This window comes from Borostomias antarcticus (assembly GCF_949987555.1).
Source record: "Borostomias antarcticus genome assembly, chromosome: 8".
Lineage (NCBI taxonomy): Eukaryota > Metazoa > Chordata > Actinopteri > Stomiiformes > Stomiidae > Borostomias > Borostomias antarcticus.
The window spans coordinates 27,367,792-27,379,326 of NC_140241.1; the positions used below are offsets into that span (position 1 = coordinate 27,367,792).

General features: G+C 43.5%; 1 protein-coding gene across 2 annotated transcripts; it reads left to right on the forward strand.

Annotated features, from left to right (window-relative positions):
• Positions 1-1,058: 1,058 nt before the first annotated feature.
• Positions 1,059-11,187, forward strand: marveld2a (MARVEL domain containing 2a). 2 transcript variants are annotated; one of them, XM_084442684.1, is made up of 9 exons: positions 1,059-1,120; positions 2,298-2,364; positions 3,025-3,996; positions 4,268-4,488; positions 4,933-4,968; positions 5,310-5,467; positions 5,679-5,850; positions 6,337-6,387; positions 9,515-11,187. In XM_084442684.1, exons 3-9 carry the CDS (start codon positions 3,039-3,041, stop codon positions 9,632-9,634), a joined length of 1,716 nt encoding a protein of 571 aa, XP_084298810.1. In that variant the 5' UTR covers positions 1,059-1,120; positions 2,298-2,364; positions 3,025-3,038; the 3' UTR covers positions 9,635-11,187. The 2 variants fall into 2 exon arrangements, with proteins under 2 accessions (XP_084298810.1, XP_084298809.1); XM_084442683.1 differs by lacking the exons at positions 1,059-1,120; positions 2,298-2,364 and having other exon boundaries at positions 2,868-3,996.
• Positions 11,188-11,535: the final 348 nt, after the last annotated feature.

Sequence of the window (11,535 nt, forward strand, 5' to 3'; positions counted from 1 at the left end):
GCAATGTAACATTGAACTCAGACATCTGTCATGATGTCTGCATTCTTAATCTGGTATGAAAGTAACAAGCAAATAAATAGGTTGAAGACTTTGTCCCAATAGAGCCCTATCAGTGCTGTGCTGTATGTATCAGTGCTCTTCTACTGTCAGCTTCTTCCGCCGTAGGTCTCCCAAGCCCCTCCAGGATGAAGAGGAGGTGTTTGTAGACGTGATGGAACAACAGTCTTCCTTTCCCAGGATATAGTTAGCCTGGGGGAAGAGAGAGGTATGGAGAGAGGTAAGCCCAACCAACACACTCACTCATTAGATTATATTCATACAGAAATGGAAAGGACACAAAGGACACATTAGCAGGGAGATCCTCAGGAGGCATGGTGGGCATATCCGGGAGTCAGGGGCCCATTGGGGTAGACTGGGCAAGAGGGGGCTCTGTCTGTCTTGCCAGAAAAATGCCTGTGTTTGTGTAGTCAGTCGGAGTGCTGTTTGGGCTCCCTGCTGAGGTAGAGGAGTCCTCTGGGCCACGCGGCTGCAACTCGGGATCCGATACAGGGAGCACTGGCTCCTAGTTGGAGCTCGGTTGAGCCCATGACCATGGAAGATCCACCTTGTGAAATCAGCTTAATATTCCCTTTGGGCACCACTAAGGAGCTAGGTGATCACATAGAAGTTGGGAAAATCTGCTTTTAGTAATTTTTTACACCGTTTGTATAAGCTTTATGAAATTGGACACACTGGTTCCAATATGGCAATTCAAATGGCTGATGAGGGACTTTTTTCCCTGATGATTATAATTGCTTTCATTGAGCGTGTTTTTTTATTTATTTTATTTTTATTTATTATATTTGTCTTGTGTGTGTCTTATATTGTACTGCTCCCTTGCAACAGAGATCTATCGATAGCCTACCATGGATGTATTATCGATACCCAAATTCATAAATTAGTCATCGGTATCACTTCCTCAAGGTGCTCTCATTACCGCCTCCGCCAAACTGAGGCAGGTAGGTGGTACTATACAGTTGACGTCAGGACTTAGGATGGGCTTGTCACGTGGTTAGAGTCTATGGGAAAACCTGTGGGCTGCGAAAATGAGAGAAACAACTATTTAGGAAAACAAATTAAGGTAAGCGAACTATTTTATAACAAAAACACCCTGAATGTAGCCTAAATATTTAGTTGGTTGTAAAAGTCTGTATTATTAGTGAGAGGTGGTTTTGGTGCATTGGTGGCGTAGTAAAGTTACAATCCTTTCGATAGACTTTAGCATCTAGTCGAATGAGGTCCTCGGTATCATGAAGGGGGCTTCGGAGCCGCTAACGTCAGTGGCAAATAAACTCTTCATGAAATTACTAGAACAACTTCAATCCAACATTCATGGATACAATGAAATGGCGCCTTCTACTCGCTAGTCGCTGCTCTGAACATAACGTGCCCTTTGATACTTTGTTCTGCGCCAGTTGTGCTGCTGGGCACAGAGTCAACTTGTATTTTGCTTGCCCAGGAGTTAATTTAGGCAAGCTATGCAGTTGCCTTAGTTATTATTGATTAGTACAATTTCAGATGTGATGCAGTGTTCCGTATATGGAATTAGATTCACATTGTAATAATAGGCCTACTTTTGTTGCTATATTTTATCATTAGGATATGCTGTCGTGTAGGCATATCCGGTTTGGATAGGATTTGGATTTTAACTGAAAGAGTGGACAACGCAGTTTGAATTATAATCAATCATTATTGTTTTATTAGGCTGTCTTTTGTGCCTTCTGGCCTTAGCCTTAGGCAACTCTTTTCCGAACGCAGGAATAAATCAGTCATCACTTGCTGCACGTCGTGAATTCCTTGTAGGAATCATTACATCATCATTGACCTGCTCGCTCGAGACATCACAGATGGACTCAATGTGTAGTCTGCATCGTCCAGGTCAATTCATCCATCACCCTTGGTGATTTAAACAAGGTTTCGTGTATTGGATTTTGAGCGTTTGTCCTTATAAAATACCTGCCATCCATTTCTACTGTGTTTTGATATGGCTAAAGAATGGGGTGTCCTCGTGGTTATCCTCTTTATGAAGATCCAAGAGCAGCCACCCACAGTGAATCTACCTGGCCCCCTTTTTATTTTATTGTACTATTTTAAAGAAATTTTGTTTACTTTTAATTGATACAATAAAATGCTTATTGGGTTGAGATTCGATAGACCTTTGTGTTTATAGATAGATAGATGGATAGATGGATCAATTTCAGTGACACGGATGTACCCATCGAACCAACTCCCCCAACAACTCCTGTTTGTTTCTGCAGGTTTTTCCTGGGTGTGTGCTCTTACCATATATTCAGGCAAGGTTTGCATTCTGACCTGCAAGCCAATGTAAGTCGTGCTGAGTGACTGCGTGTGAAAGAGGTATTCAAACACAGTATGTTTTTTTGATCATCTATTTACGCACAAAAATCACCTCCGCTCCTGCCATAGAAATGGCCTTTTAGATTTGCTGGTTGATGATCAGGAAATATATTCTTGTGCTGCCGTCACTGCTAATTTACAGAAGCATCAGATGACACATGATACAGTAAGACAAAAAGACATCTGAGAGAGCCTGCGTCTAGATCCATATTGGGTTGTGGCACAAAAATGTGTTCTTGACTCAGGTTGCATGGTGGGGCAATGCATGCAGCTCCTGCAGATCTCTTGTTAACCTACAGTATGGTGATGGGTCTATATCTTGTAGGTAAGATTATCCTATAGTATGGTGATGGGTGTAGCTCTTGTATAAGGTTAAAGGTCATGGTTTTGGGATAGTGGTATGCTGCATGTTGGGCTGACTGATGGTGTCAATGTTGCATCTGATAAGTCTGGAGTCTGAGATTACTTCCATCTTGCCTGCTTTCTTTTTGTTATGATGTGTAATAAATGATACATAACATCATAATATCAAGAGATATTTAATAGTTTGGATAAGTATCAATGTTTATTGAGTATGATCTGAAATAATGTGTGTGTGTGTGTGTGTGTGTCCGCCTACCTGTTCAGGGCTCAACTTCCCCATGTCCTCAGGAGGAGGCTTATACGGCCGCAATGAGCGCCATGCGCCCCACTACGACCAGGTCCCTCCGGGCTCCCTGCAGAGAGACGACCCCTATGGTCTTCAACCCCTGAGTCATCAACCGGGCGCTGCGCTAGCTCTGAGCGCCGACCCCTTACCACCTCCTCCCCTGCCGGACCATCCCCCTGTGGGGCCAGAGTTTGACCCAAGTGACAGCGAGGAAAACGCTGACCCGGACCTGGACCCCGCCATCGACATCGACATTAAACCAGTCCACCGCTTTATCCCAGACTCCTGGAAGAGCTTCTTCCGAGGGAACAGCGGGAGGAGCAGCAGTAAACCCTGGCCCATGACTTCCTCCTCCTCCAACAACAACAACAGCACCAGTGAGGGGGTGCGCTGCTCTCCCCCCCAATCCCCCTCTCTGCCAGGGTCCCACCGGGACCCCTATGGAGGGTCGGGGGGCAGCTACAACTCGCGTAAGGAGCTACTGGGAGGGGAGGCCCCCATAGAGTCCATTTCTGGACGCACTTACCATACGGCTCTGACCTACAGCGAGCGGGTGGAGGAGTACCATTTACGCTACGCCTACATGAAGTCCTGGGCGGGGCTTCTGAGGATTCTAGGCTGCGTCGAGCTGCTGCTGGGGGCGGCGGTGTTCGCCTGCGTCTGCGCGTACGTGCACAAGGACAACGAGTGGTTTAACATGTTCGGCTACTCCTCTCCTGGCGGCGGTTATGGCGGGGGGATGTACGGAGCGGGCTCAGGGGGGGCCTACTACTCGGGTCCCAAGACTCCGTTTGTGTTGGTGGTAGCAGGCTTGGCGTGGGTGGTGACCGTGATCATGTTGGTGTTGGGGATGACCATGTACTACCGCACCATCCTGCTGGACTCGTCCTGGTGGCCTCTGACCGAGTTCACCCTGAACCTGGCTCTGGCTGTGCTTTTCATGGCTGCAGGTGGGTCCTGCTCTACAGTACATACAGTACCTCCACACGGAAATCTAGCCCCATTAGTAATGTGAACTGCTTTGAGAATGCATTGCCATATCAATTCAGATTATAATACACACACATATATATATATATATATATATATATATATGTGTATCATATTGTTGTGTTATATTATAAATTCAGATACTGTATTGACCACATGCAAAAGTATAGTATCCTGTAATATGCTCTAGCTAAGTCTCTTCTAAATGACTATCCTGCTTGTTTCCAACAGGTGTAGTGTATGTGAGAGACACCACGCGTGGGGGTCTGTGTTCTTACCCGGTGTTCAACAACGGCATCAACGGGGCCTTCTGCCGCACTGAGTCAGGACAGACGGTTGCCATCATCTTCCTCTTCGTCACCCTGGTGGTCTACCTGATAGGGGCCATGGTGTGTCTCAAGCTGTGGAGGCATGAGGCGGCACGCAGGTACCGCGAGAAATACGGCCAGGAGGTGAGATCCGTGCGTGTGTGCACAGCAGCCATACCAGTTGAGAGACTGCCTCCCTCATTCAAGGAAATATACAGTAGTTCATTCTTGAATTTACATAGAATTTGCTTACAATCCATTGCTTTATCTCTTGGTAATTTGCTCCAACCTTTAAATTTAAATTACATCACCAGGCTTGTGATAAGGAGTTTGAATGAGAATGAATAATTGCACCTTTGAGGATATCCCTTAGATTGGGTTGTCATGGTTGGTTACTATGTTTACCTTCAACACCGAGCAGCCCAGGCATCACCTGACCTGTTCTGTCACTCATTTTCTACACATGTAAGGTGTCTCTTGGAAATTGTCGACAATTATTTTGACATTGTTTTAATGTGCTCAGTAATGAATGTGAGGTGTCCAGCATTTCATAACTTTAATGAGAACTTTTAATTTCCACTTGTCTAGATGCAATCTACTGAGTTGCCTGCAACACGATCTTTGGTAAGCTTTTAAACTCACTGGTCAGTCTATTGTATGAGTTAGGCTGCAGATGCACATGGCAGATTTTGTCAAAGTATTTGCGCGTTGCTTTTCGTTGGAGCAGCGCGCTGCCGAAGCGAGGCGTCTCGCGTTTTATCAGCGCCGAAAAGTCGCTGACTTTTCCGCAGAGCGCGGAGGAAGTGCCCTATGATTGTTGTGTTCTGTCGCTTGGCAACAAACAGCCTCGGCCAGGGACAATGCGGTGCGCCTCGGTTTTTTGGCAGCTTGCAAAATCTATGTGAATGCAGCCGTAAATCTTTATATCCTTCTACATTCCTGGTCTCTGCTCCGGTCTTTCCCAGATGGTTCCAGGGCCTGGTCCCAGGGTTCCAGAGCTTGTCCAGAATTCCACTGTGGTTCCCATCCAGGCTGCCCCCAAACCAGGCCCACCCAAGGTCCTACAGGGCGCTATCCCCTCCGGACACATCCCTAAACCGGTCATCATGCCTGACTATATTGCGTGAGTATTGCTCGCACCTGCACTCTGCTCGAGTGGGACACTGGGAGATGGAGGATATGGGTTAGAATAAAGTGTAGAAACTAACCGTGGTATCTACTCTAGTTACCAGTAAACTGTTACAATCCAGTAGATTGTCATTCAATGGTACTTCTTTGGAGCAACAAAGTGTAACGTGAGCCAGTTTCTCTTGTGACTCTTTCCTGTCCTGCAGGAAGTACCCCACCGTCCGTACAGATGACGAGCGTGACCAGTACCGGGCCGTGTTCAACGACCAGTATGCCGAGTACAAGGAGATCCACGCGGACGTGCAGATTACTCTCAAGAAGTTTGATGAGATGGACGCCATGATGCGCAGCCTACCACCACACCCCAACAGCCAGATGGTGATTGGCTACATCTGGCTACGTCTTTCATCCGCACCATCCTACCCTCTGGTTCATACTTGGTGCACCTGCATTTTCCAAAATGGCTGCCGTCTTTCTTTTATCTTCATCATGACTGCACTTACTAACTGAATTAGTGTTAGGAAATCCTCTGCCGTGTGATCTAGTGATCCGTAGTTGCCTTTTCGGCCATGTTGTTTCATCTATCTATTTTGTATTCAGATCTACCTAGATACAGCAGTGGAGACTAGGAGAGAGGGCGACTCATGAATGTCCCACCCATTCTTTTCTTGTTCTCATTTCCCCAGCCCTCAAACTTCCCCTGTGTGTCTTTTATCTTCCTCCCCCTCCACCCTAAACTTCCTTTCACCATCATCAGTCATTCATTTCCTCAGTGCTCTGTACTTTGAGAGTCCAATGTTTGGTGTACAGTACCATTAATGTTGAACTTGTGAGACTTAAGGTTGTAACCAATTTCTTATCCAGGAGTTTGACCGCATAAACCGAATCCTCCAGGAATACCAGAAGAAGAAAAATGTAAGTTCACCTTCTGGCAGTCTCTCACTCATTGTAGTGGTCTGTGGTTGTGGATTTTTCAGTTTTAAGTTATGTTTGGCTAGGATCCTCCCCTCTCCCTTCATCTCTGCATCTCTTTGCAGACCGGATGAAGGAAGCTTGCGTGCGTCATGCGAGCGTGCGTGCGCGCATGTGTGTGTGCGTGCGAGCGTGTGTGCCGTCTCCCGATGCTCCAGTACAAGTGCCCAGCACCAGCTTATCCTCTAAGGGGGTTTTATTCTTCAGCCCACAGGGTTTACACCTTCACTGGGATTCGAATGATTATTAAGCTGGGATCGAGTAGATTCGTCTAGCCTCTAACCACATACATCCTTGTGCCTTCCCCACCACCACCCCAAATTGCATCCTTTAACTTAATCCGTTAACTGTAGCTCTACTCGTGAGATATCTGTTGGTGTGTTTGCTAGAAATTAATTTAAAGAGAAGTAAACTTTTCTCCCAGGGAAATGTTTCTTTAGTGTCTAGGGTTACCTGTCTTTACCTATCCTTAAAGTCGCAATGAAATGAAAAAAGCATTCTGTCCCATTTTGGTTCACATAATTGGTCATAGTGTTCACCTATTCAACGATGTATGCCAAAACAATTATATAAGCTTGGTCAGAGAGAGAGAGAGAGACTTTTTGGCTCAGCCCATTCTTTATCAGCCATGCAGCAACTTCCTTTCTTGTGAGGACTTCTTTCTGAGTCAGGCCTCTCTGTTCAGATCAGAGAGCCTTTTCTCCGAAAACTTCATTTCTTCCAGTTCAAATAGAGTTTCTGTCTTCATACTGTAGAATCAGGAGCTTGCTCAATTTCTACAATCGTACGCTGGGGGAAATCTGTTTCTGAATCTCCTACTGTGTTGCAGGCCATAGCCAGTACCCCCGGAGCATTGTTGCTCCCTAACTTTTATACTTTTTCTCTCACCTCTCTCTCCTCCCATCATCATGCATTACTTTACTTTCAACAAATCAAACAATTTCAACCAATCAAAGGTACACATCATGACCTTACACAGCGTAATCATCTTATGCTCATCACATGCTCATTGTTACAAAGTCACCCTGACATCTAACAAAATCTCTAGTATTCTTGTGCTTTCCACAAACTGAAAAGAGGAAGTGGCCAACAGGTAGTGTCCCTGTCTCTTGATTCAGTTACAGAGTTCAGCATACAGCATACATCATTTTTATTAATGTAATTAGTACGATATATACTGTATGTTAAGCCTACTTTTAATAATAAAAATACATTGTTTAGATTAACTGCTAGCATTGCATGTTACTTCATTTCAATCAATCTAGACATCACTTTGTTACTTTAATGCTCAGTCATCCCCCACATAATCCTCAGAGTATGACCCCAAAGCCCCCACAGTTTCAGGGGATTTCATTCTTTTAGGATCAGGTGAAGACTTCCTTCTTCCCTCACTGGCCTCTGGTTTGACCCTCCTGACCTCTGGACCAGAGGAGATAGCACTCTCCTGTCCTCACGGGGTCGAGGACGAGGCTCAGGAGACCGCATTCCTTCGACAGTGCGTGTGTGAGAGAAAATTAAGTGCACAGTAATCACTCCATTGTAGCAATAATTATAACTTCTAATTATGATTGAGGCAGCAATCAACATTAACACCAAGCACAACATTTAGCATAAAATAAGTCTTTACAGCTGTTCTTGTGACCTTAATCACATTTTTGTGCAAGCGGTAAAAACAGCATAGGCTACACTTGCTACATATTCTTGGGTCTGTAAACACAACCTGTGTTAATTGAGCCAGCTGTCATTGTGTAATCTATACTTTCAAGCAGTACAATATCATTCATGGCTCGTTAGGTAGTGTTGGTCAAGTGGATTTATCCAGCTGCCATGGTTACTAGATTTTTGTCACTATGGACTATCAGTTATGCACGGGTTGGCAACTTGCAATTGTGGAAATCCAGAAAAACACACAAATTACTCCTCAATTGTCTGGAATGTGCACCAGTCAGTATTCGGCTTGTATCGTGGCAACACAAAGCAGATGCAGTGTTATGCTGTTCCTGCAAATATTAAATGTCTGACTGTTTGCACCTTTACCAAAAGGTTCAGTGTAGTATGACACATTTAGCTTCTGAACATTAGGTTTCATTCGCCCGTGCTTCACACATATGAAAAATTGACAAACTCCATTGCAAAGTGGATTGCTGTGGACTGCAGGCCAGTTTCAATGGTAGAGGACAAGGGCTTAATTAAGGTGTTTCAAATTGTTTCCTCCGATGCAACTCATAAGCCGCCTTCAAGAGGCACTGTAGTTACAAAAATCCACCAGCTGTATGACATGAAAAAGACCACAAAAATAGAAGTACTGGCGCGGGCCGAATACGTTGCTCTTTCCGGGGATAACTGATTGTTGGTCAGTAATCACAATCACAAAGCCACAATAATGTTATGTCTTTCAATTGAAATATCTTCATTTGGGGGCTTTTGCCAGCGAAAAAAATGATTAATCGTGATTAATTAATTACAGATGTAATTTTTTTTAAATAAAATAATAAAATTATAATTTAAAAATAATTTAAAAAAATTGTTTGACAGCCTTAACTATAACTAATTGTACCCACAATGCACCTAACCTCGATACTAACCTACAGTACGAGAATCCTAACATTTAGAACAAGCATCAAAAGAGCAACTCCTCAAGGTCTGAACTCTGTGGATTTAGAAAGTAGTCAGGCCCCTGAGCAGAATCCACTAAACTTTTACCGAGACACCAAGCATAGTTTTCTATGTACAAAGAAAAATGTAATTGGCAATGCGAAAAATGAATTATGGCAAGCACCCCCTAGTGGTGGGCTCTGGTACATGTGACAGTCGAGCTAATGAACTAACTAATGCACACTGGCCGATCTGGTCAATTAATTCATCAGGTGAGAGACAATAAATGGGCCTATTGTATTTGAACTAGTAGACCATGCAGTCAGGGCTATATTGAGTCTATAAAGTATTATAGGATAGAAAATAGTGTGTTAAGGGAAAGGGAGACTGATTTGGCACAAAGGGAAGCAATGCTAAGGATCCGATCTTAAGCGTTTAATCTGAATTAAGCAAGCAATATGCTCCATCTCCTCAGGACCCCACATTCTTGGAGAAGAGGGAGCGCTGTGAGTACCTGAAGAGCAAACTCTCTCACATTAAGCAGAAGATCCATGAGTATGACAAGGTCATGGAATGGAATGATGGCTACGACTGAACCTGTATGGACTCGGAAGACTACCAGGCCCCAGCAGGAGACCAGTGGAAAACCATCTTTGGATCAAACAAATAACAATGAGTCTAAATTGTGATAAATGGGAGCTAAGCCTGGCCAGATCGGGTGGATGCTGGTCTAACATGGTGTCTTCTGGGAAAGGTCCTTTTCATTTTCAGAGACTGCTTTTTCTGTGGTTCACCAGACACCAGGTTTACACAGACATGCATATAAAATGTAGATTTATGTGTGTGTGTGTGTGTGGGTGGAATTGTCTGTGTGAGCCTGCCCGTGTATTTGTGTGGATTATGAATACAAGTCCATTTGTGTGGTCGGGAGGGAGTGTCTGTGTGTGCCTGTGTGTGTATTTGCATGGATTATGAACACTAGTCCATTTGTGAGTGTGTTGAGTAGTTAAAGGAGTAGTAAAGGGAAAATGCATGTTTAGCCCTGTTTTAAGGTTACTTATGATCATATACAATGGTTCAGATCAAAACGTTGACAAAACTAGCACTTTTGAGAAAGTCTGACCATTGTAGATGTGTAGATCAATCCACAGAGGGGATTCAGGAAGCGGAACTACTTACGGTAGCTATTGTTATTGTTTATGTCGTAGGCTACCTAGTTTGCGGACGTTTACACACGTATGTGCTGCGACTAAATAGTTCTATGCTAAATATTTAAAAACGCCTTTTCAGATGAACTAGAATCTTACTTTATGGCGAATTATATGTCAGAACGCCAACTAACACCTCGGTGAGTTTCTTGTTTTGAAATTGATTGTTTAACATGTTTTTGAAAGATTTTTCAAGATGCCCACCCACATCCGTTGTATGACCAAAACAGTCGTAGAGCAATTATCAGACTTTATCAAAAATGCTAGTTTTGTCAACGTTTTGATCTGAACCATTGTATATGATCATAAGTAACCTTAAAACAGGGCTAAACATGTGTTTTCCCTTTACTACTCCTTTAAGTGGTTGGATGGAGACCTGACCAAAGGGACACCTTAAGCAATGTTTTTTATTACTTAATTACCTATGCAGAGACAAAGGTACTGTAAATGTAACTGACTCTGTAGCTGAGGCCTTCATTTCACTAACATAATTTGGGATCTAAACTGGATCTTTAGTTCTCAAGTGTTTTACAAAGGGAGAAAGTCTTTGCTATATTCCATGTGGAGACGGATTGTGTAAAGAATGTTGTTCCTGAACCATTGATCACTGGAATGATAAATGTATTTTTAACTACTGTAAAAGATTTACAACCATTGTTAAACCACTGTGTAAACTCCCCCATTGTCCATTCAATAGGCCTGCATTTCTGCTCTGCCTATAGATTTACTACACTTTTTTTTTAACCATTTCATTGAACAACAACTGTAGTTGCAGTTAGCCTCCACTTAGTTTATGGTATATTAGCCTACATTTTTGAATGTCTCCTTGTGTTAATATCTGTCAAAAATGTGTCATTTAATTATGAATGTATCTTTTACCTCAGTGCTTTTTGCTGTTCTATAGCATTCAAACGATGCTGCCTTCCTGTGTTGTACCAACTGGTTGTAAATATGTTCAAAGTTCTTAAAAGTTGTATTGGTGCTTGCTGTCTTTGAAAATACAGTTCTGATTGCACTTACCTTGTGTCTGTTTACCTCTATTTAAAGACTATAGAATTACCTCAACGGTATTATTTTGTGCCTGGATCAAGATGTGTTTTGACCCATTGTTTAGACTGATGTCTCTACGCAGGCCCAACTGTTGACACTAGGGTCAAGGAGTGGGGTTTGGCGGTTTGAAATTCGATACCCACCTAACAAACCAATCAGACATTAGGTAAATCAAATGGGCGGGGTCAGGTTTGATGACACTATCACCTGAACTAGGTGTGCCTTTTTGTGTCGTGTT

Excerpts from the sequence above, each read along its gene's own strand:
- marveld2a (XM_084442683.1), top strand. The coding sequence starts at position 2,985 with ATGTGTGTGTGTGTGTGTGTGTGTCCGCCTACCTGTTCAGGGCTCAAC. Across the intron at positions 3,997-4,267 it reads TGTGCTTTTCATGGCTGCAG|GTGTAGTGTATGTGAGAGAC; the intron begins GTGGGTCCTGCT and ends TGTTTCCAACAG. Across the intron at positions 6,388-9,514 it reads AATACCAGAAGAAGAAAAAT|GACCCCACATTCTTGGAGAA; the intron begins GTAAGTTCACCT and ends CCATCTCCTCAG.